The 26255-nt window shown below is 41.3% G+C and overlaps 1 protein-coding gene across 9 annotated transcripts in view; it reads left to right on the top strand.

Moving 5' to 3' along the window:
• The window catches only part of zfh2 (Zn finger homeodomain 2), a 59797-nt gene that overhangs the window by 28709 nt on the left and 4833 nt on the right, over positions 1-26255 (top strand). For 8 of the 9 annotated variants that reach the window (XR_010654691.2, XM_070997197.1, XM_070997196.1 and 5 more), the window contains 8 exons: positions 4355-5974; positions 8063-8244; positions 10014-11624; positions 19861-21279; positions 21344-21567; positions 21631-21990; positions 22289-22429; positions 22485-25418. Coding sequence is in view for 8 of the 9 variants with exons in the window: in XM_070997197.1 (XP_070853298.1) it covers positions 4386-5974; positions 8063-8244; positions 10014-11624; positions 19861-21279; positions 21344-21567; positions 21631-21990; positions 22289-22429; positions 22485-25418 (8460 nt within the window). In the remaining variant the exon portion in view is untranslated. The remainder of the gene's footprint in view (positions 1-4354; positions 5975-8062; positions 8245-10013; positions 11625-19860; positions 21280-21343; positions 21568-21630; positions 21991-22288; positions 22430-22484; positions 25419-26255) is intronic. The other variant, XM_017088656.4, reaches the window with a different exon arrangement.

Genomic DNA, 26255 nt, shown 5'->3' with positions numbered 1-26255 from the left:
ACTATTTTGTCTGTTGACCAATTTTAAAATAAAATTCCAGAGCACATTTTTGGCGCTGTACCAGAAAAAAATAGGAGTATTTTTAGGTGGGTGGGAATCGCGAGAGTCCGATCGCCTACAGACTACATGGAGGCACCGTGGCAAACTCAAAGCCTGCTTCTGGGGGAACAAGCGAATTTTATTTTAAGAATTTTTAGGACACATGAACTAAATTTAAAGGAGTGGTGACAACACAAATACAATAAAACGTAAGACTTCCATTTGTTTGCGTGAACCGAAGACGCCGGACAAAGCCACACTACCGTTTACAGTGTCGGTGAAGTGGTAAGAGCGCCGGCAGAGGACTCCCAGACTCGCGAGTCGGGCCAGTGGGCACTGCTTTAAAGTAATCATTGGCATGAAAATTTAGTCCATTATTACTCTTTAAAGTAGGACAACAGTAACCTTGTTGATATTTCTAGTGAAGCCATAACCTAAAACTAAAAATGTATTATTATCAAGAGAGGACGCTACTCAGCTAAGGGGAGTGTGAGGGAGATAGAGATATACAGGTAGCAATGCTTATAACTGCTTATAACTTTTAATATATGGTCCGAATTAAACAATGGGTTGGTAGATGGACATTGAGAATCAAAACATAATCTGATTTAAATTAAATTAAAACCATTTGTTTGTGGGCGTTATAGTGGACGTGGTACAAACTTGCGGAACCTTAAGAGTCGATATGCCAATCGCACTTTTTAGCTTTTATAGTTTCCAAGATCTTAGCCTTCATACGGACGGACAGACCTACATGGCTAGATCTACTCGACTATCGATACTGATCAAAAATATATATACTTTATACGCTATCTTCTACTTATTACATACTTTTCGACGGATCTAGTATACCCTCTTACACACGAGTAACAACAACACTTAACAACAACAATTTTTTGGTCATGTGTTACCTAAAAAAGTGCTACTTTTTTGTAAGTGTAGGTATGATTTTAGTTGTGCGATATGGTTGAAGCCACAGGAGTATATTAACATCGGCTTGGTAAAGTTAGCTTCCTTTCTAGTTTTCAAATCAAATTTATTTCCTTAAAAAAATTGTATTGACATTTTTGAGCACATTATATTGGATTGTTGGAAGCTCAATAGTAATAAACAAAATGAAATTACAGGCAGAGTGGTCTTGTTGTATATTAAGCTTACAACTGAGGCAAAAGTAAGTTTACTTCGCGAGTCGCCTTTGCAACCGCGCCATTTGCATTCCTGAAAAGAAAGAACAAAAAATGATCCTATAAGCTAAAGGTGCAATGGAAAAATGCGCGGCTTAGACCTGGTCCTGGTTTCAGTACGTCAAGAGTTGTTTGCATACCAACTCAACTGTAACCTCAACTGAAAGCACAGCCGAAACCAGAGTCAAAACCCAAGACTGCAGTCGAACTCGCAGGCAGAATCAAAACGAAGCACCACCGGGCTGGGCCTGGGCCGCCTGGGCCGCATGCCACTCGATGGTGGTGGCTGATATATCACGGAATTTGTATGTGGGTGTACTGGCTACATAAGCATAAGCAAAAGCCTGCGAAGGCGACTGAGTGAAACCAGTTGAGGAATATGAAGAACAGATAACGACGACTCCAGAGAAATAAAGACATACAACGAAAAGGCACGCGCGAATAGTCCGAACGAATCAAAGAAGGGACGGATGCGGATCGGGGGTGTGGGGATGACAGCAGGAAAACCTTGACTTCCTTTGTTTTGTGCAAAGCCATAAGGCAGTGAACTTTTCTATTAATGCCTACACCATTCCAAACGAGACAATAATTTTGTAAAGTAAGCGTATAAGATGTGACGGGACAGTCGATCCTCGCAGGACAGCTGATTAAATATAGGTTTCCTAAGCGTTGCTAGTTGTAAATTTTAAATATAACTGTGTAGCCAAAATCTGGTTAGCTGTTAAATAGCAAGAGAGGCACTATGGTCGATGGGCTCGACTATTAGATACTATCAGCCAGCTCAGGGGAGTGCGAGGGAGATGGAGATATGCTAGCAGCAAAGCAACTGTTTTTAGGATTACACACTACGTCATCTAGGGTCGTTTAATTTATATGTTTATACATTTTAAATGGATGGTCCGATTCCAACATTTTTTTGCGTGTAGATGGATATAGACAATTAAAACAAAACAAAGTTTAGGACTAACAGTTTAATATAAGAGTTTGTGGGAGTTACTCTGATGAAATATGGTCGATTCATTTATATTTGTATACCTTTTTTTTTATGTATGATTCGATTTCATAAATTGTTTGCATGTTGATGGTTATAGACAATTAAAACAGAACAAAACTTAGGACTAAACCTTTATTATAGGCTTTTGTGGGCCTTAGAGTGAACGAGGCACCCTGCTGAAATAAACTTGCCTGCGCAAGAATCTCTAGATTCTGCATGCCTAATTTCAATTTTCTAGCGGCATGGGTCGGAATGGCTTTAATCTACATACAACATGCACTTTTAATCTATGAGTAACGGGTATAAAATTGACCTTCCAAACAGACAAACCGACAGACACACAAAAAGGTTTCAATTTAAACAAGAAAGGAAGTTAACTTCGGCAAGCCGAAGTTTGTATACCCTTGCAGTTATAAGAAATAAACAATCTTAGTAACACCATGTTAAATTTTTAAGGATCGTTGCTAGCTTCAGTGATATTTGTGTAAAATTAAATTCGTAATGCTGAAAAGTTAAAGTGTTCTATATCCCAGAGTAAAAGAAATTACGATCAAAATCAACAAGCAAACATTTTTAAAAAAATAATTATTTCATTATTTCTTTAACAGCTACATGTCAGAGTCGTCCGATTTTTATTAAATTTAATTCGAAATTCCTAAAAGTACATAAAATGATATTCCCAATAGTATACGATATTATGTCAAAAAACACGGAAGCTATAATTTGTTTCATATTTTTATACCCGTTACTCGTAGAGTAAAAGGGTATACTAGATTCGTCGGAAAGTATGTAACAGGCAGAAGGAAGCTTTTCCGACCCCATAAAGTATATATATTCTTGATCAGGATCACTAGCCGAGTCGATCTAGCCATGTCCGTCTGTCCGTCAGTCTGTCCGTCCGGTTGAACGCTGAGATCTCGGAAACTATAAGAGCTAGGCTATTGAGATTTGGTGCGCAGATTCCTGAGCTTCTTACGCTTCAGCAATGTGCCACGCCCACTCTAACGCTCACAAACCGCCCAAAACTGGCTCCTACAGTTTTGACGCTATAATAAAAATTTTAACTGAAATGTATTGTTCTCATCAATACCTATCGATTGACTCTATAAAAGTTTGCCACGCCTACTTTAACGCCCACAAGCCGCCCAAACCAGTGACGCCCACAATTTTCATGCTAGATAAAAAATTTTATCTGAAATGTATTGGTCTAGTCAATAACTATCGGTTGATCCAAAATAAATTTGCCACGCCCACTCTAACGCCCATAACGTTTAAATCTGTCTACCGTCGGTAGGTTGCGCATTTTAATCTCGCTTTGCTGCTTGCATATCTCCATTTCCCTTTGGTCCCTTTAGCTGAGTAACGGGTATCTGATAGTCGGCTATAGCGTTCTTTCTTGTTTTTATATTATTATACCCTTGCAGAGGGTATTATGATTTCAGTCAGAAGTTGCAACGCAGTGAAGGAGGCGTTTCCGACCCATAATGTATATAAATTCTTGATTGAGCCGATCTAGCCGATCTCCGAGACTATAAAAGCTTGAATGTTGGGACTTGGCATGTAGATTATTAAGCTTCTTGCGCAGCGAAGGTTTGTTTCAGAACGTTGCCACGCCCACTCTAGCGCCCACAAATGCCCATAACGCTAGTACCCGTATAGCACCCAAATTCTAAAATTATAATTCTAATTCTAATATTTTTGAATAATTTAAAAGGTTTTAAAGGTTTTGTTCCTATTATCAATACCCATCTAAATGCAAAAAAAATGTTGAAATCTAACCATTCATTAAAAAATTATAACCAAGTAACAGTCTATATTTTGCAAATTCAAACGAGATTGCACACCACATGCATCTGTTTTCACTAATACGCGACCAAGCCACTGGGGGCGCTATGGACTAGGTGGCGCTAGCCACAAGCATGCATATCTCCATCCCTCTCGCACTCTCTTTAGCTGAGTAACGGATATTTGATAGTCGGTGGCATCGCCTGTAGCGTTCTGTCAGGTATTATATTATTTTCACATTTATTTTCTGACCGTTTTTATAGAAATATATAATACACATAGTTTTCCGATTTTTTAAAAATGTGATTTAAAATTCTAAAATATTTAAAACGTATTTTTAATTCATTTTCAGCTCCAATAATGGTAATGACGACGGCTCTCCAATGTCCAGTTCTGATGTGGAAACTTTTAACGGCAAAATAGTTTACAATCTCGATGGCAGTGCATATATTATCGCCACAGACAATGCCAATGGAAGTGGATCGGGGTCTGTCAAAAGTTGTTATGCCTCAACTTCGACTTCACTAAAAAAACTCTTAAGGGTCAAAGATCGTGTACAGGTGGAGGACGAAAAAGAACACCAGCATCAACATTATCAAGATCAAAGCGAAACACAGGAGCAGGAACTAGCTGATGTGGATGCTGGTCCTGGTGTCGAAACCTTGGCAGGGGCAACCTACAAATCGAGTCCAAAAATCCATTCCTTTCGTGTTGTGTCCGCGCAAGATGCAAACTCAGCTTGCCAGGATCAAATCAGAGCATTCAAAATCCAAAAACCAATTTTAATGTGTTTTATATGCAAGTTGTCCTTTGGCAACGTTAAGTCCTTTAGCTTGCATGCGAACAGTGAACACAGACTCAACCTGGAAGAGCTGGACCAGCAGCTACTTAATCGCGAGTACTCCAGTGCCATTATTCAGCGAAATATGGATGAAAAGCCGCAGATATCCTTTCTACAGCCCTTGGATAATAATGCTGCCTGTGCTGCCAGCGATGACACCGAGAAGCTTCAAGTAGCCCCTGAGGGCAGCTGCCCCACTCTTACTCCGTCTCCGCAGCCAGTTTTCGGTAATGAGTCTGAACTGGAGCTCGAGAATAAGCAGGAGGCTGAGCAGGTCCGGGAGCAGGACCATGAAGCTGATCAGGACTCTAGTAGTAGTAAAATGGCGGCACCTAGTGCATATCTCCCATTATCATCGCCTAAAGTAGCAGTAAAACCTACTGTGAAATTTGGTTCCTTAAACTCAGCAACAGCAAAGACTAATAACCTATCAAAAGTATCCTCAACCAGTTCCCCTACATCGGCATTCGCATCCGGAGAGGTCTCATTACCCAGTACTGATAATATAAGTATCAATAAGTCAACCAATTGTAACCAAGGAACAGAGCCGCCGTCTTCCTCGTCTTCGGAGGTCGAAATGAAGATGGGCTCTATGTCTGCATCACCTCAAACAAACGAATCGGATGTCCCCTGCTCAGATTTGATGCAGCTTCAGCACGTGGCGGCTGGTGGCATATACCCTCCTCAAGTCAGTTCCTTCCATGCATCCTTAGCAGCGCTGGCCGCCAATGAATCAAATGACAGCCGGGTTAAGCTGATCACAGAGTTCCTCCAACAGCAGCTGCAGCAACATCAGCAGCAGAGTTCCTTATTTCCCAGCCAGTGTCCCGATCATCCCGACCTCAATGGTGTGGACTGCAAAACCTGCGAACTTCTTGACATCCAGCAGCGGTCAAAATCACCATCCTCTTCGCACCAGCACCTCTCCCAATCTTTGCCCCAGCTTCAGGTCCAGTCGCAGCCCCCGCAGATTCCACATCGTTCTCCGTGCAGCAACAGTGTTGGCCTGGCCATATCACCCAGTGCCTCCTCGGTGGCCAGCGCCAACGCCACGAGCGCCACTTCCAGCTTCACAATCGGCGCCTGTTCCGAGCACATCAATGGTCGTCCCCAAGGAGTGGACTGTGCACGGTAAGCACTAACTCTGAACGTAGTGGGAAGCAGCTCGGGTTTCTGTCCAAGTTCGGGGGATGTATGTGCTTCGAAGGACATGGTTCTTGCCGCAGGGGGCTTGTGGCTGATTGGTGAAGGGTTGCCGTTAAGGCCTGCAGCAGACCGAGTACAGGGTGCAAATATTGATCTGTTGGAAGGGGTTGCGATTACGTGTCGTTCATACCGCCCTAATATGCGTAATTATTAAGGCTGTTTGAAGTTGTAACTGGAACTGGAAACTTCCTTCCACTGCTGAACAATAAGTCATTAGGCCAACGACAGCAGCTATAGGTTATATGATTTGTGCCCACAGGCCAAGCTGTTCACAGGCTGTTCATTTAAACGCAAATGACTATTGGGACTCGCATGGGAATCAGTCCGGTTAGTTAGATCCCACTGATTGCATCACACTTGAATGACGATGTTTGCTCCCAGAAGACGTGTCATCGGAAATTACGGCTTACCTTGCTCCGATTTTTAAATACACACTTGAAAATTTGTATTTCAATTATTGGATGTGAAGGCGTTTCCGACTACATAAAATTTATATAAACTTGATCAGGATCACTAGCCGAGGCGATATAGCCATGTCCGTCTTCCTGTCCGTCCGTATAAACGCTGAGATCTCGGAAAATATAAAAGCTAGAGTTCGGATTTGGCTTGTAGATCCTTGAGGTTCTGGGACAGAACATCGCCCACTCTAACGCCCACAATCGCCCATACGCCCACGCTAAAACATGTACAGCGACTAGATTTTTGAAGATATTGTAAAAGTGTAAATGCAATTTTATTTTTTTACCAACAAATATCTTCGTGCTAAAATTGTCCAAATCAGACCATTCTTGAGCAAATAAAGGAATTGACGCAAGGTAGCACTCCAGCTGAGGAAAGGGTATTTTATAGTCAATGACAGTATATTTTAAGATTTTTTACTTTTTTTGTCCGTTATTGCGTCGCATTTTGATGAGAGCTCTTATCATTTTTATGATGATGCTCCCAAGAAGGCGGGAGCCAAGAGAGCGAGATCACATTCTAATAATGCAGTTAGTCAGTCAATCAGCATTATATCACAACAAATTTTGAGGAATGTGAACCTATTAAACAGAGTAAAGCCTCAGTGGAGACGTTTTAGTACCCAAATACATGTTTGGAGACTTTTTGCCAAGTCAAAGTTGCCTAGGCATATGTTAGGTTATATACTTTTCAAGATTCGTAATACGTTTTTGTGACAAATGTCAAAAGAGATCAGCTGTATCACAGTATTTGTTGAGCCAGTTTTACGTATTTTTTGAGTTATCCCTTATATTATGGTAAACTAGATGGAAAAGATGTTGTTGCTTGTGTTATTGGCAACAAAAGTTTATCAAATAAAATATCATAATCAGTGTTTTGTTTATCCTTCAATAAAATAGTTTTCGGCTAATTAAGTTGTACTCGTCTGGTGTGTCACTCCGTTTATATACCTGCAAAGAGAAAATGAAAAAGGTTCAAAAAATACTGCTTAATTTAAAAGTAAGCATCTATTTGAGGAATCTGTCATTATTAATAAGTTCCAACCATGCCACTTTTCGAGTCCGGTCCCATGCATGTGTAAATTATACGCCTGTATATTTCAATTAACAGATTGTTGGAAATCTTTGTTATGTTGCTATGATCTGTAGGGAGAATCATGTTAAATATTGCAGGAGGGTGAAAAATGATGGCGGCTGAACCAACAAAAATTAAACCAATTGCGCTGATTTCACTTAATAAATGTTTCTGGCCGTCTGTCCCGTCCCCAATTGTCACAATTTAATGGTGTCGCTTGGGTCGAGGCGAGCAACTGTGGGTTCGGTATCATTAAAATTTTGCCGTCACATTGTTGGGTGCCGGTGACACACTAATGAATGTAAAAACGGTTGTTGCTCAAATTGAACACATAAATCACATCTAAAAATTAATGTGAGGAGTAAATAAATGGTACGCTAATCAAATCAAACCAACATCACTTGATCTTTATTCTTGTTTATAATTTTTAGCGATATTCAATAATGGTTCTGTTACATGCTTACATTTCTTTTTCCACAGCTGTGAAATGCTTCTAAACTCAGCTCGATTAAACAGCGGAGTGCAAATGTCTACCCGCAACTCCTGCAAGACTCTTAAATGTCCGCAATGCAATTGGCACTATAAATACCAGGAAACACTGGAGATTCACATGCGGGAGAAGCATCCTGATGGGGAGAGTGCCTGTGGTTATTGCCTTGCAGGTACTTGTCTTATCAACTCTAAAGAAAATAGATTTTATATTGTGTATTAGCTTATTGACTCTAAGAACAACATACTTTTGTATTGTCGCATGACAATCGAATTTCAGAAAATTTTTAACTAATAATCATTGCCATTTCAAGTCAATTTTATTGGATGTACGATTTGCGACAAGATAGAAAGCTAACCTTATCGAATTAAAATTTTATTACATAAACCGTAGAGATAGGTCTATAGGTGGGGATGTCTGTAGTCGGGACACTCGAATCTCTAAAATTTTAATTTTATGTGACCAAATTGTTATCAAAAAAGTTATTTGTTATCAAATTTGCCTAAACTTAAATGTAAGAGGTTGGAAACCTTAGAAATGTATTTCTCAGAAATATACAAAAACAATTCTTAAAATTCTCAATATCAAATTAATAAGGGGGTTCCACAGAGAGCAGAGTAACTTTCAGAGTCCATCTACCTATGTCGCTCAGTCGGTCAGTCTGTATAAACAGTTGTGCAGTTCAATATATATATTAAACTAGAAACACTTTTCTAATCAAATTAAAGGATGGTACACTTTTTGAAAACGGAAGATGTTGGTGTGGGCGTGTCCAATTTTATTAACAAGCGAGAATCTTATCACTAGAATCTGAAAGTTTAGTTTCTGAATACTGTTAAAGAACAAATTTGTAACCTTCAACTTATAATACCACAGGTACACAAGAAAAAATGTATATGAACTATTTCCAGTTTTCAAGGATAATTGAATCCTCCTAAGTAAAAGTCCCATTACCAACAGGTTTCGCGATATAGCTAAGAATAATACCAGGTATAATAATACAACTTTAACAAGAAATGGGGTTAACTTCGGCAAGCCGAAGATTGTATACCCTTGCAGTTATAATTATTAAATTATAAAATACAAAACATGATATTCATAAAAGTGTAAGATAATAAGTCAAAAAAATTTAGTTCGGAATTCGAAACTAATTAAAAAATGTTATTTCCAAGCCTACGAGGTTATATGTTAAAAAACACCAAAGATATACTTCTTTAAAGTTTTTTTTCCGTTTATTTTCATGGGAGCTTTAAGATATACATAGGTGTCCGATCCGGCTGGTTCCGACTTATATACTACCTGCAAAAGAAATAAGACTTTGCGTAGAAACGGACGGACAGACGGACATGGCTAGATCGACTCGACTAGTCATGCTGATCAAGAATATATATACTTTATGGGGTCGGAAACGTCTCCTTCACTGCGTTGACTGACCTTTTGACTGAAATCAATATACCCTCTGCAAGGGTATAAAAATTACTTCCATTTAAGACTTATTTTCTAGGGGCGGATTTCTATCATAGGAATTAAGGAATTTTAACTTTGTCGATAAATTCCAATGATGTGGACAATGGTTCACGATAGAGACTATTTTTTAGCATTGCCGTTATATATTGAGAGTGTGCTACAGCAAAAATATTTAAGATAAGTCGAGTTATGGAGTCAACATAATTGAATATGCGCGCAAATATCGTTTTTTTATCTATATCGCGGAACCTGTAGGTGACGGCGAAAAAGTTTGTATGAGACTTTTACTCAGAAGATCCAATTATCATGGAAAAGTAGAAATGGTTTCTGCAAATTTCACAAAGTTAACTTTTTGATTTCTGTGTAATTAATGATTTTCGAGTTCGAACTTCAACTTACGTAAAAATAAATTAAACATTGTATACCTTGAAGCAGTTACCAGTTTTAATTAATCCTATTGTTCTTGCGGCACAGGACAGCAGCATCCTCGGCTGGCACGGGGGGAATCCTACTCCTGCGGTTACAAGCCGTATCGCTGTGAAATCTGTAACTACTCCACGACCACCAAGGGTAACCTTTCCATTCATATGCAATCGGATAAGCATCTGAACAATATGCAGGAGCTGAACAGTTCTCAAAATATGGTGGCGGCTGCGGCTGCTGCCGCTGCGACTAGCAAACTGCTGCTCTCCAGCTCGTCGCCCCAAGGATCTGCTGCGGGCCCACCCGGCAGTGCATCCAGCGGAGCCACTGGCAGCGCTTCCAGCGGCGGATCCACCAACGTGGGCGGCAACCCATCACTGGGTGCGAACGCACCGACCGCCGGCACGGGAGCAAGTAACCCTAGTGCCAATACCGGAAGCAATGCCAACAGCGCCAAGCCAAAGCCCTCGTTTCGGTGCGACATCTGCAGCTACGAGACTTCGGTGGCCCGCAACCTGCGCATCCACATGACCAGCGAGAAGCACACCCACAACATGGCTGTGCTGCAAAACAACATCAAGCACATCCAGGCGTTCAACTTCTTGCAGCAACAGCAACAGGGTGCCGCTGGCAGCGTTCAAGGCCACAGCTCCGGGGGCTTTATGCCCGAGGTTGCGTTGGCCGATCTCGCGTATAACCAAGCGCTCATGATCCAGCTCCTTCACCAACAGCAACAACATCAGCAGTCGGCTAACACCAAATTGTCACCCTCATGTTCACCTGTGAGCACTCCGGATCAGTTTTGCTTCTCTCCCAAGCCAATGAAGATTGGTCACGGAGCAGGAGTAGGCATGGGCCTAGGAATGCCAATGGGAATGAGTCTCTCGAATGAAGTACCCGGCGACCTGGCTGGTGATCCTCATCCTCTGACCAAAACTGATAAGTGGCCCACTGCTTTCTACAGCTGTCTAATCTGCGACTGCTTCAGTACGAACAACTTGGACGATCTTAACCAACATTTGCTCGTAGACAGATCTCGGCAATCCTCCAGCGCCTCTTCCGAAATAATGGTTATTCACAATAACAACTATATATGCCGGCTATGCAATTACAAGACGAATCTCAAGGCCAATTTCCAACTGCACAGCAAGACAGACAAGCACTTGCAGAAGCTCAACTTTATCAACCACATCAGGGAGGGCGGACCCCGTAATGAGTATAAGCTGCAGTATCAACAACAGCTGGCCGCAAATGTGGTGCAAGTGAAGTGTAACTGCTGCGACTTCCATACCAATTCTATTCAGAAGCTGTCCCTGCACACACAGCAGATGCGTCACGACACGATGCGAATGATATTCCAGCACCTACTGTATATTGTTCAGCAAAGTCAAATGCACAAGAAGTCCCTAGGTACGATGGAAGATGATCCTCAGTGCTCCTGTCCGGACGAGGATCAGCAATCGCAGTCGAGCAAGAAATTGCTCCTTTGCCAGCTGTGCAACTTTACCGCTAAGAACCTGCATGAAATGGTTCAGCATGTAAAGGGTATGCGGCATATGCAGATCGAGCAATTTATTTGCCTGCAGCGTCGAAGTGAAAACCAGGAAATACCAGCACTAAACGAGGTGTTTAGAGTGACAGAGTGGACCATGGACAACGAAGGTATGTTCCAACACTTTTTATCATATCACTTATTAAAGATCAGGATATAAGTTTTATTTATTAGAAGGTAGAAGGAACCGTGTTCTTACCTATATAGTGTTTATATTCTTTATCAAGATCTCCAGCCGAAACGATCTAGCCCTGCCCTCTCTGTCTGTGCGTCTCCCTGTCGGTCCGTCTGAATGCTCAGATCTCGGAGACTTTGAAAGCTTAGCGATCCTACGCATCGCAAGCTCGTAAGTTCCACTTCCACCCTAACTCTGTAAAAATACTGCAAAAAATGGATTGTTTCGATGTTTTGCTAACTTCAGCAAGCCAAGACGTTTTCACCACTGCAGCAAAACCATATAATGTAATAAAAATCTTACTTGTGTTACAGAATCCGCATAATAATAACTAAGACTGCGTTTGCCAAAAATAGTGTAAGAAATGAGGATATGTATGCAATTTTGTTTCAGCGAAGTGCCACGCCCATTCTAACGCCCATAACGCTAAAGTGCGTCTGGCGCTCAGGCTTTGAATATTTTCAGCGTAAATTGATTTTGATTTAATTGATAGATACTTATTAAAATGCTGCGAATCTTACCAATCCCATTATTATTTTAAAAGCTATGAATTACTAAGTTAAACAGGCTCTGGCGTGGTCAGTGGTAACTAGTGTTGTCGAATTTTTTTAAATTTCTAATCAATTTTATTTATTTTTTAAAAAATCGTAAAAACAAAAAAAAAAAAAATTTTTAAATTTTAAGGACAATTTTGAATAAAGCTATCCTGTTGCCCTACAATTGTGTCCTTTGTGAGTCGGGGTGAAATACTTGTAATGATGGTTACGTACACTTTCCCCGAAGAGATTTCTGTGACACGCCCGAGCATAATGAAATTCTTTAGTAAGGCTTCGAGTTATCAATTAAAAAGCTATATTTGATCAAACCAAAAAAACTAGTGACGATCGCACCTTCCACAAAAAAAAAGATATAAAATCTAAAGAAGTGTATTTATTTAGTCGAATGTATAACAAAATTTTCATAACAAAATTTTATTGTTTTTTGTATGTTGAAGGTGCGATTGTCACGACCCTTTACCTCGTTAAGAGGTGTTTATACCCGTTACTCGTAGAGTAAAAGGGTATACTAGATTCGTCGGAAAGTATGTAACAGGCAGAAGGAAGCGTTTCCGACCCCATAAAGTATATATATTCTTGATCAGGATCACTAGCCGAGTCGATCTAGCCATGTCCGTCTGTCCGTCTGTCCGTCTGTCCGTCTGTCTGTCCGGATGAACGCTGAGATCTCGGAAACTATGAGAGCTAGGCTATTGAGATTTGGCGTACAGATTCCTGAGCTTCTTACGCAGCGCAAGTTTGTTTCAGTAGACTGCCACGCCCACTCTAACGCCCACAAACCGCCCAAAACTGTAACTCCAACAGTTTTGATGCTAGATAAAAAATTTTAACTGAAATGTATTGTTCTCATCAATACCTATCGATTGACCTAAAAAAAAGTTTGCCACGCCCACTTAAACGCCCACAAACCGCGAAAACCTGTGACGCCCACAATTTGCATGCTACATAAAAAATTTTGACTGAAATGTATTGGTGTCGTCAATACCTATCGATTTATCCAAAAATAAATTTGCCACGCCCACTCTAACGCCCATAACGCTTAAATCTGTCTACCGCCGGTAGGTGGCGCATTTTAATCTCGCTTTGCTGCTTGCATATCTCCATTTAGCTGAGTAACGGGTATCTGATAGTCGAGGTACTCGGCTATAGCGTTCTTCCTTGTTTTTTTTCCATTTGAACTAAAAATCGTGGTTATCGGACTTATTCAAAGTTGTTTCGGTCAGGACTTCGCCGACTTAAGTTTTCCGGGAATAAAACAATTCAAAATAATGTGAACTTTCCGGGGAAGATATATAGATACATGTTAGGGTTGGTCGATTTGTATGCGCAAAAAAAAGTGATCACTCGTAGGGAAAGAACGTAAGCTATGTCTTGCAAATCAGGTCTGACCCTTCGCATTTGCAAGAGAAAAATACTGGTTTTTTGTTGTTGAATGTTTCAGTAGCCCTGAATTTGGAACATTGGTATGGCAGCAAAAAAAGTTCTATATCGTTTGGGTGAAACACAAACTAAATTCTAAATTCTAAGCAATATTTCTCAAGAAACTATGTGTCTAGAACCACGTTTGACCCTCCGCAATTCCAAAGGAAAATTAAGGTTTTTTTATCAAATTTGTTGTTCCCCTTTGTTCAAATTTGTGTTCTCTAATCAATTGTTGTGTGGGTGGTAGCAATCAATTAAAAGGAGTACGGTTATACGTAGACATATTTACGAATGCGTTCATACTGTGTGTATAAGCATGCAAAAATACGTATTCGTTTCAATCCCACGTGCATACAAATGAACATAAATACAAACGCTGCTCATGGTTTTCAAAAACTTCCCCTGCCACAATCCATAACCATATTGCATTGTATAATACGGTTCGTTCGTTCGTAACTCATCATTAAGCGCTGATTTCAGTTCAATTTCTTCTGCCTCGCTCTTCGATTATTATCGTTTTCGTCTTTGTCTGGCCTCGTCCTCGTACCCATCCTCACGTTCGGAATCATCGTCGCGTTTACGTAAATTCTTCTTTGCCCTGGCTCTCGTCTTCGCCCTCTCTTTTCCTTTAGCGACTTATATGCGCTCTGAGATTTATACGCTGACGCTGACCCTTAAGGAAATTATTACAAATTACTTAAGAATGCAAAAACGATTATGTGTATCCATCGAATTTGCAATTAGTGACGTGCACACTTTGCTCCACACCAGTCTCAGTCTCAGTCAGCAGCTCAGGCTGAGGTTCAGGCTCAGGCTCAGGCTGAGGCTGGGGCTCAGGATAGTCTTTCTGTGCTTGGGTATAGGTATAGGTGTACGATGCCCACAATCCAAAAGGCCAAACAAATTCACTCCACTCCGCAGTGTGAGATTCCCATATCAGATGCGCGGCGTCGTGCAGGGCCGAACCGCAGGCATAGCACCTAACCACAGAACACCGATCGCCGAACCCCAAACCCCAAACCCCGAACAGTAAGACCGAACCTCGCAGAGACACAACAAACAGTCGCCGCTCCACCGCCACTTCTTACGGCAATGCGGATATATGGCAACACACATAACAGCTCCCCGCACCGCATCAATTTGAAGCCAGGTCAGATTCGCCCTTGCCCTTGCCCTTGCCCTTGCCCTTGCCCTTGCCACCAGCACCTGGACCTGCGCCCACTCCTTTTGAGATGTTGATAATTGCACATGCTGCTCTACACCAATGTAGGGTGTCTCGGGTCTATATGCAAAATGTAGACAATGAGGACCAAATGATTTCCTCCGTGTGTTCCTGCCTGCTTCAGATGTGCTGAGGAGTCTTGTGCCTGCGGATTCCCATCTGCGATCGCCGGCTGGTGCTTCCCCTTGTCCCCACCTTTAGCCCGAGTTGTGCCTGTTTATCGAATGGTTGGTTCTTTTCTCATAATTTTTGAGTACTATATTTTGTACTACTCTATAAAACATTGTGGCTGGGTCTGTCATTGACAAAAAAAAACTGTATTTTTATACACACTACTCATATAAAACTTAGAGTCTCGTGTTACGGCCACAGTTGAAAATATTTTGTAAAATCGTACTTGCGACTTTTTTTGTCAGACAGAAGTGTAAAAGGAATTTTAACTGAAATGTATTGATCTTCAATTCTATCGATAGACCAAAACAAATGTTGCCACTCCCACAAAACGCCCAAAACCGTCCGTATGGACTCTAAGACCTCGGAAACTCTAAAAGCTAGAATTTTGGGATAAAGCATGCGGATTCCAGAGATTATTGAGCAGCGCACGGTTATTTTAAACGCCCAAAACTGTGGCTCCTACAGTTTTAGTGCTAGAATAAAAATTGTAACCGAAATGCATGGCTGTCATCAACACCTATCGATTGGCCGAAAAAATAGTTTGTTTCTGGCTAGCGCCCGCTTGTTTTAAAGATTTTAAAAAGGTGTAAATGGGATTTTGTCTTGATGATTAATATCACTGTAGACGGCAGTCCACGTAGTGAAGAAGCGCACCAGGAGAGTGTGCGAAGGCGACTACTATATATAGCCGCAGAATTGAAAACCTGATGTGAGGGTCTGATAGTAACGAATGATAACAAGGGAGAACGCTACAGTCGAGTACCTCGACTATCAGATACCCGTTACTCAGCTAAAGGGACCAAAGGGAAATGGAGATACGCAAGCAGTAAAGCGAGATTGAAATGCGCCACCTACCCGCGATCTTAATATATGGTTATGTGGTAGACAAATTTAGGCGTTATGGACGTTAGAGTGGGCGTGGCACTTGTTTTGGGGTCAATCGATAGGTATTGACGAGACCGATGCATTTCAGTTAAATTTTTAAATTTACCTAGCATTAAAATTGTGAGCACGACAGATTTGGGACGTTTGTCGGCGTGGCATCTTTGCGTAACAAACTTGCACGTACAAGGCGTACGGAATCTAAATCACGTACGGAATCTAAATCTGAAATCCCAATTCTTTATCTTCTTTAGTTTCTGAGATATCCGCGTTCATATTTATTTTATTATATTTATTTTTGAAGTTTGTGGGCGTTTGTGGGCGTTATAGTGGGCGTGGCACATTGGGTTAATCGATAGGTATTGATGAGTACAATACGTTCAATACGTTAGAGTGGGAGTGGCACATTGCTGAAACAAACTTGCACTGCGTAAGAAGCTCAGGAATCAGCATGCCAAATCTCAATAGCCTAGCTCTCATAGTTTCCGAGATCTCAGCGTTCATCCGGACGGACAGACGGACATGGTTAGATGGACTCGGCTAGTGATCCTGATCAAAAATATATATACTTTATGTCGGAAATGCTTCCTTCTGCCTGTTACATACTTTCCGACGAATCTAGTATACCCTTTTACTCTACGAGTAACGGGTATAAAAATTTACAAAATTTGAGCTGTTTGGTCTGGTGGGGATAAATGCTCCGGCTATTAGCCTAGATCTATTCTTACTAAGAGTACGCGTCGAATGACACCTTATATGCTATCCGATGCTCCATTCAAAAGTTATTCCAAAAAAAAGATTTGGGGGGACTTTTTAAAAAGAAAATGTTTGTCCCTCTGTTTGAGGGTTTGTATGAATGCTTTTTTGATTTTAGGGTCTTTGGGACCATATATGTGCAATAAGAAGCTCAAAATAGTAAACTTTCGTTCTACGACTTCACTGCGTTGCAAACTTCTGACTAAAATCCTAATACCCTCTGCAAGGGTATACAAATTGTGCTTTGTTGTTTGGGATCGTTCTTTCTTTTACTCTGGGATATATAATAGTTTAACTTTTCAGCATTACGAATTTAATTTTACAGAAATTAAAAATTTAACATTTACTAACATTGATTATTTCTTATAACTGCAAGGGTATAAAAACTTCGGCTTGCCGAAGTTAACTTCCTTTCTTGTTTTTTATTTTGAATAATTTTTCAGACCTTTCGTTAGGGGAGAGCCGGGAGGTAAAGACACACAATATATTTTTGGGCTCTAAGATTATTACGTACTGGTCACAATGGAGTGGAGTTTACTTATAGAGTAGAAGGGTATACTAGATTCGTCGGAATCTATGTAACAGGTAGAAGGATGTGTTTCCGACCCCATAAAGTATATATATTCTTGATCAGGATTACTAGCCGAGTTGATCTAGCCATGTCCGTCTGTCCGTATGAACGCTGTGATCTCGGAAACTATAAAAGTTTCTACGCAGCGCAAGTTTGATTCGTCAGTGAGCCACGCCCACAAACCGCCCAACACTGTGGTTCCTACACCTTTAATGCTAGAATAAAAATTTTAACTGAAATTTATTGCTTTCATCAATACCTATCGATTGACCCAAAAAAAAGTTTGCATCGACCACAAACCGCCCACAAACTTCAAATAATCGTAAATATGACCGCTGATATCTCGGAAACTATCATAGGTAGAGAATTGGGATTTCAGATTTAGATTTCGTAGCCTTGTACGCAGCGCAAGTTTGTCACTCGAAAATGCCACGCCTACTCTAGCGCCCACAATCCGCCCAAACCTGTGGCGCCCACAATTTTCATGCTAGAAAAAAGATTTTAACTGAAATGTAATGGTCTCAAAAATACCTATCGATTAACTTTAAAAAAATTGCCACGCCCACTCTAACGCCCACAAATTACCTAAAACTAAGGAGCCCACAGTTTTCATGCAAGAAATTATTTTTAGCTGAAATGTATTGCTTTCGTTAATATATTAATTATATTATATACACCCAAAAAAAATCTTTGAGTGTCAATTTGATTAGTGTGGGTGAAAAAAAAGTACACCTAGGATCGTGTTATTGGGATCAATTAGATCCTAAATAAATATCAAAAATATCCTACATTGTATGAAAAATCCTTTTTGAGCCTTAAAAGTGTAGTTTTGACTAGAACCGTCGATACTTTGATACCGATAAGGGCTTTTTTGATTGTTCGAGTTCCTAACTGCGCTCAAGTATCGGTTATCATGGCATTTGAACTAAACCCCCGCGGGAACGATGTGCGATAGACCAATGGGTTAGGTGTCTGTCTCTGATTCGAAAAGTCCCAGGTTCAAGTACGCGCCGATGCAGAGTACGCTGTAAGATTTTTAAGAAAATTATCTAACATTTTTATACCCGTTACTCGTAGAGTAAAAGGGTATACTAGATTCGTCGGAAAGTATGTAACAGGCAGAAGGAAGCGTTTCCGACCCCATAAAGTATATATATTCATGATCAGGATCACCAGCCGAGTCGATCTAGCCATGTCCGTCTGTCTGTCTGTCCGTCTGTCCGTCTGTCCGGATGAACGCTGAGATCTCGGAAACTATGAGAGCTAGGCTATTGAGATTTGGCGTGCAGATTCCTGAGCTTCTTACGCAGCGCAAGTTTGTTTCAGTAGACTGCCACGCCCACTCTAACGCCCACAAACCGCCCAAAACTGTGGCTCCTACAGTTTTGATGCTAGATAGAAAATTTTAACTGAAATGTAATGTTCTCATCAATACCTATCGATTGACCCAAAAAAAGTTTGCCACGCCCACTTTAACGCCCACAAACCGCAAAAACCTGTGACGCCCACAATTTTCATGCTAGATAAAAAATTTTCACTGAAATGTATTGGTCTCGTCAATACCTATCGATTGATCCAAAAAAAAATTTGCCACGCCCACTCTAACGCCCATAACGCTTAAATCTGTATACCGCCGGTAGGTGGCGCATTTTAATCTCGCTTTGCTGCTTGCATATCTCCATTTAGCTGAGTAACGGGTATCTGATAGTCGAGGTACTCGACTATAGCGTTCTCCCTTGTTTTAATAATAAAGTTGTATTTAAAAAGTTTTCAGGTTTCAAAGAAAAAAGAAAAATAAGTTTGTCACGAGCGGGACACGAACCACTAACCCTCAGGCCCATGTATAAAAAACAGAGAGCTAGCGCCGTGTTTCAAAAACAGAGCGCTAGCACTCTGTCGCCTACATTTTTTTATAAAGCGGCAAAATGCTTTTTTGTGACAAAAAAGCTTTTTTGTAAAAAACTTTTTTGAAGTGTCAAAGTGATCCTATATTAGGGTCTACGTATCAAAGATTTTTTGACACTCAATAGTATAGTATTAATGAAGATATTTTTTTGGGTGTAGGTACACCTATCAATTGAACTAAAAAAAAGTTGCCACGAATACTCTACCGCCCACAAATTGAACAAAATCAACCACGCTAAACGCTGATATCTCAGAAGCTTTTAAAGCTAGAAATATGGCCTTAACCATGTAGATTCTATTACATCTTATTCCGCTTGTCAATACATAACGGCTCGCCGAAAATTGTTAGGATCTGACCACTTGTTACTAAGTAATCACCTATTGTCCATATCTAGATAAAAATGTAAACATCGATGTTTTTTCGCCTCTAGTCAAAGGTATATTTATTTCGAGGTACTCGAGTATAGCGTTCCCTTTTGACTTAACTTCTATAAGATACAATTGGTTTTAAACTAGAGTGTATGATTGGATGTTGGATCGTTAGCCATAAACAATAGGCATAGAAATTAGACGAAGTTCTATGTGTTACTTATGTTTCAAAGCACTATATATCTTCGGGTAAATTTTAATTAAGTTGTTTAAATTAATCTTGGCACATCTTACTATATTTTGTATGTTTCAGATATTGCATTCGAGACTGGCTTTAACTTGTCGACAACTGTAACCAACGAAGCCACCGCGGATGCCAGCTATGCTGCGGCATCATCTGCGTCAGGAGTCTCTGCAATTCCTGATGTCAGTATTTTTTCACCAACTTCTCCCTCCAGTTGCGCGACACCGGGTGGCAAATCTTTGGGCCACAATTCATCTCCAAACCTTAATAACTTTGGTTCGGGTGCCCCTGTTCCTACTACTGTATTTAAGTGCAATCTCTGCGAATACTTCGTTCAATCGAAAAGCGACATGGCGTCTCATATTGAGACTGAGCACCCATGTGCTGAGAGTGATGACTTTATAAGTATACCAACCAACACGGCCGCTCTGCAGGCTTTCCAAACAGCTGTTGCAGCAGCTGCTCTGGCTGCGGTGCAACAACGGTGCGCCGCTATTAATGCTCCGGCACAGGATACCGGTGAAGCAGACAAGGACTTGGCCGCGAATGCCGGTGACGGCCCTGTGGCTATTAAACGGGAGCGGCTTGAAGAGGAGGACGATCCGATGGCAGGTATAGAGGATACCAAAGAGGTTGCCCATCAGGCGACGCCTTCTGCAGGTCCGGAGTCGCCAAAAGTCCTGGAAACTCAAGTGGGGGTGCAGTGTCCCCTGTGCCTAGAAAACCATTTTCGGGAAAAGATATACCTAGAGGCCCATTTGACAAGCGTTCACAGCGTTACCAAAGATGGTCTTTCTCGGCTCTTGCTGCTAGTGGATCAGAAAGCCTGGAAAAGTGAAAGCGAGAGCACGGATGCATTAAACCTAGTCCCTCAAGCTCCTTACGCGAATACAGAGAAGGAAGAGGCAGCACCGCCACCTAGTGAGAGCCCCTCCAGTGCCAACACAAATAAGTGCACCACCGCAACTAACTCAAGCCTTCCAGTGGGAATGCAAGGAATTTCCTGTCAGCAGTGTGAGGCCAGCTTCAAGCACGAGGAACAGCTGCTTCAGCATGCGCAACAGAACCAGCATTTCCCTTCACAAAATGGAGAGTATTTGTGTCTTGCAGCAAGCCACATCAGCCGTCCGTGCTACATGAGCTTCAGAACCATTTCAGCTATGATCACCCACTTCCAGGACTCACACATGAGCCTAGTTATCTCCGAGCGCCATGTGTATAAGTATCGATGCAAACAGTGTTCGCTGGCGTTCAAAACTCAAGAAAAGCTCACCACGCACATGCTCTACCACACAATGCGGGATGCCACAAAGTGCTCTCTTTGCCAACGCAACTTCCGCAGCACGCAGGCGCTGCAGAAGCACATGGAGCAAGCGCACTCAGAAGATGGAGCTCCATCGGGCAGATCAAGCAGTCCACAGACGCCAACATTGAGTTCCGAGGAAGCACACAAGCTTCCTCTAGGGGAGTCACATGCGCTAGAAAGAGGTACAAATATTTCATACAAATCGTTTTGGAACTCTATTAATGAACCTTCGTTGATTTGTTTCAGAAGTCATCGGTAACGATGTGTCACCGCTTCGATTAGACTCGCAACAGAGCAAGGAAACAAGGCTGTTGTCACCTAGCCCAATGTCTGTGGACTCCCAGGCCCAACAGCAATACCTCGCTACTTTCGCAGCTCTACTCAAGCAGCAGCAGGGTAACTCAGAAGCTGTTGGCCTCCACCCCGAAGCCTTGCCGCTGTCAGCTGGAGAGTTTTCCCAACACCTGCAGGTAGTGCCATTCCAAGGAACTTTCACCCTTAAAGGTCATGCCACTAATAAGTAATTGTTTCAGGGTCTGCAAAATCTGCAAAACCTTCAGAATATGCAACAGCAATTTGGTGCCGTTGCTGCTGCATCGGGACTACCGATAAATCCAGTAGATATGCTTAATCTAATGCAGTTTCACCACCTGATGTCCCTGAACTTCATGAACCTGGCTCCCCCCTTGGTATTCGGCGGTGGTGCCGCCGGCAGCAATGCCGTTCCCGCGTCAACAGCCCAAAATAACATCATTACCTCGTCCACCGTAGCAGCTTCTTCAGGGCTAACTGATGTTCAGCTCACCAGCGGGGTCAACGCCTTGCCGGTGGACTCTGCTAAAGCTACTTTAGTCGCAGCTCAACCTCAGCACAATGTCAATTCAAACTCTCAGGTACTGCATTAAGAATCAAGTTGTTGAAGAAGATATCTTGAACAAAAAATTTTTTATTTGTGCACAATGTGCATTGCACACATGTCTTAGAAAACTGAGTTTTAGATCTGTCTGAATAAATCACAATTTTAACCTTTCACTCTCAATTGCTGGTACCATTCTGTCACACGTAGCTACCAGATAATCATAAAACATTTCCATTATCTTTATTACATATAATGTGTATTCCTTTGTTAATAAGACAATTAAATTTAAGCGTCTTATATTTTTAATTTTTAACTATTTTTGATTTTAACAGCTGGCCAGCAACCAAAAGCGAGCCCGAACGCGAATCACAGATGATCAGTTAAAGATTTTACGGGCACATTTCGACATAAATAATTCCCCAAGCGAAGAGAGCATTATGGAAATGTCACAGAAAGCAAATCTACCAATGAAAGTAAGACCTCAAAAGCTTACATTGAATCACTGTTAAACAACATTCCTTATTGCAGGTGGTCAAACACTGGTTCCGAAACACGCTGTTTAAGGAAAGACAACGCAATAAGGACTCTCCCTACAATTTTAATAATCCACCGTCGACAACTCTTAACTTGGAAGAGTATGAACGTACAGGTCAGGCCAAAGTTACGCCTCTAAATGATACCAGTAGCGTCCCAATATCAGCGACAATGACCACATCAACGATTTCATCGGCACCATCTGCTAACACTAATGTAATCCCTAAGGAAAGCGCAACTACAAGAGTATCCGCTGTTGGGAAATCAATACAATCGGCGCCTGTCCTATTCCCTGCTACCGTCCCAGTCTCAACACCTTTATCTCGCCCAGAATCAACAAACTCGAGCGGCAACATATCCGATTATTTAAGTAATAACTTGTTTTTTGGACAGCACGGGGGCAAGGAGCCAGGTTTGCCATATCCTGTGGATGGACATATAAAGTCAGAGCCCCAGGATGATATGATTGGTTCAAATGATTTTGCATTCCAGACAAAGCAGCACTCAAACTTTAACTTTTTAAAGCATCAACAGGAACTTGTGGATCCCCAAGAACAACCCATTACAAATCAAGACACGGAAGTCTCGCAGGACCAATCCTTACTCGCCGGTTCTTCGCTTTCGGCCCACTGTCAGAGTCAACAGCAAACAAATATCTTTGAAACAAAATCGGAGAGTGGTAGCTCCGATGTAATGTCGCGCCCTCCTACTCCGAACAGTGGAGCTGCAGGAAATCTTTACGGCACCATGAATGATTTAATAAATCAACAATTGGAAAACATGGGCAGTAACATGGGGCCACCAAAAAAACTGCAGATTGTTGGAAAAACGTTCGACAAGACCTCAACGCCGATCTCGAGCTCGATCAGTGCTAGCACCCAGTTCGAAAGTAATTCTTCGAACTCGTCAAGCTCCTCATCGTCGACATCGGGTGGTAAGCGAGCGAACCGCACACGTTTCACAGACTATCAAATAAAGGTTTTACAGGAGTTCTTCGAGAACAATTCATACCCAAAAGACAGTGATCTCGAGTATTTAAGTAAGCTTCTGTTGCTATCTCCTAGAGTTATAGTAGTTTGGTTTCAAAATGCAAGGCAAAAGCAACGCAAGATTTACGAAAACCAACCGAACAATTCTTTGTTTGAAAATGAGGAGACAAAAAAACAAAACATTAACTATGCGTGCAAAAAGTGCAGCTTGGTGTTTCAACGGTACTACGAGCTAATACGTCATCAGAAAAATCACTGCTTCAAGGAGGAGAATAACAAAAAGTCGGCTAAGGCACAAATCGCGGCTGCTCAAATAGCACAGAATTTAAGCTCAGAAGATTCGAATTCCTCCATGGATATACACCATGTTGGCATATGTCCGCCAGGCTCTACAGTAGTTGCTCAAAGTTTGTCAACCGTTGGTTCTGCAGCTCCTTTGGCCGGACAGTACGCACAGCAATCATTTGGCGCTTTGCCCTCGCCACAGCATTTGTTCGCCAAGTCTTCTTCTCTAACTGACTTCAGCCCATCCACGACTCCCACGCCACCCCAACGAGAACGCAGCAACAGTTTGGACCATCCACAACGGCCTCCCAAGTTTGACTGTGATAAATGCGAAATGCAGTTTAACCAATTAGAGAAATTGCGGGAGCATCAACTATTTCACCTGATGAATCCAGCTAAAATTTTTTCAGACGCAGGACAGAACTCCAATCCTGATGCCAACTTCGGCCCGTTCGGCTGCATACTGCAAAGTCTACAACAAGCAGCGGCTCAACAGCAGCAGCCTCAGCATCAACCACCTCCAACAAAAAAACGAAAATACTCGGATAGCTCTTCAAATGCAGATGACATGCCGACCTTATCGGAACCCGAGGCTGCACATAAGAAGCACGAATTCCTTTATAATTATTTTATGCAAAACGAAACGAACGCAGAACTGAAACAGCAGTTTCTCATGAGACAACAACATAAGAAAGCACTGCAGCTTCAAACCCAAGAACAAGGAAATGAATCTGATTTTGATATGGATTTCCTAACTAATTTCTATCAGCAGAGCGAATTAAAGAAGGTCAGTAACTACGACTTTTTACTGCAGTACTATCGCACACAAGAAGAGGCATCCCTGAAGACAAAATCAAAGCAACAGCATCTCTTTAGCTCCAGTAAAAAGCCAACCATCGAGTTTCTATTGCAGTACTATCAACTGAACGAATCAAAAAAGTTTTTTCAGTTAGTTGCCTCGCCCCAAACAATGCCTGATGGCCCAGGCTACAACCCGTCATCGCAGATGCCAAAACCCACGACAGATGAAGTTAGTAATGATATCGGCGAAAGATCATTGGAGCAGGCAACAGAAATACAAAAAGATGAACAAGAAGAACAATTCAGCATAGACAGGCCATGCGAGGAAAATGCTTTGTCTAAAAGTAAGAGTGCAGTGGAAAAGTTTAATAACAACAGCATTAACATCAACTTAGTTCAAGCTGATACAACCGAGACCAACGGCGTTCAATCTGTTGAAATAACGGAAGAGTTGTTAATGGCACCTTCATTAATTGCAGTTAATGATGATAGCAAATATTTGAGCTCAAGATCCTTACAAAAAGATGACAAGGAAAAGTCACAGTATTTACACAACCTTGAAGACTTTCTGGATGCCACCATGATAGAGAACAACTCTCAGACCCTGACTTTTAATGATGATGAGAAAGCTTGCCAAAAAGACGAATCGGTTCACAAAGCCAACGAGATGGAAAAGCGGTCTTCTGTGTCTCCGGTTAATGTTTCATCCAAACAAAACAAACGCCTACGTACAACCATACTCCCGGAGCAACTGAACTTTTTGTATGAATGCTATCAATCGGAGTCAAATCCAAGCCGAAAAATGCTTGAAGAGATATCTAAGAAAGTTAATCTGAAGAAACGTGTAGTGCAAGTAAGTACCAAATAATTAAATTTAAATATGTGCGATATGTTTTATTACTCTTTAAAACCAGGTAGCGTTAAGATTATAAGATCAAAAATTTAGTCAAGGAGCGATCCCCAAAAACAGAAGAAAGCATTTCCAACGCCCTAAAGTAAATATATTCTTGAAATTTCGATCACTGGATTTGCGCTCAAAGGTCTTACGAGAAATACATTTATATTTAAAATTAAGCCAAGAAATCAGTTTTGTGATATAAAAGGATTGTTAATTATACATTTCCTGCAGGAAAGCCTGGGTTTTGCATGCATCAAACTTTACCAGCAAGGTCGCCTACGGCTGTGCCATTGGAAATTTCGCGAATAGGTTGGATTTATCCTATACCTTGTCTTGTCTTTATATACGCAGCTTTAATATAACTTAAAACATTCCTTATTTCCACGCCAACATAGAGATAGAGGTTTTGGAGATTTTTATACCAGTTATTCGTAGAGTAAAAGGGTATACTAGATTCGTCGGAAAGTGTGTAGCAGCGTTTCCGAGTTTACAAAATATATATATATATAGGGAAAATATTTTTATTAAACTCTATTGCTTAATTTTCAAAGGTTTACACTTTCTGCAAGATTCCCAAACATTTTTTTTTTAGATTTTTCCCTCCGATGCAAGAAAAATCAAATAGTCACAAGAGCTAACTCTTGAACAGGCTACATAAAACTAGCCATTAAAGTAACAAATCTAGTCAAGCTAGCTTTAAGGTCGATTTAAAGGCATTAAAGAAATTGAATCGAAATTTATTCGCATCTTATCATTGACAATTGATTAACGGATATCTTGTTATCAGCATTC

Source organism: Drosophila suzukii, chromosome 4 (assembly GCF_043229965.1).
Source record: "Drosophila suzukii chromosome 4, CBGP_Dsuzu_IsoJpt1.0, whole genome shotgun sequence".
In the NCBI taxonomy this organism is placed as follows: Eukaryota; Metazoa; Arthropoda; class Insecta; order Diptera; family Drosophilidae; genus Drosophila; species Drosophila suzukii.
This window is presented reverse-complemented; position numbering and strand designations above follow the sequence as displayed.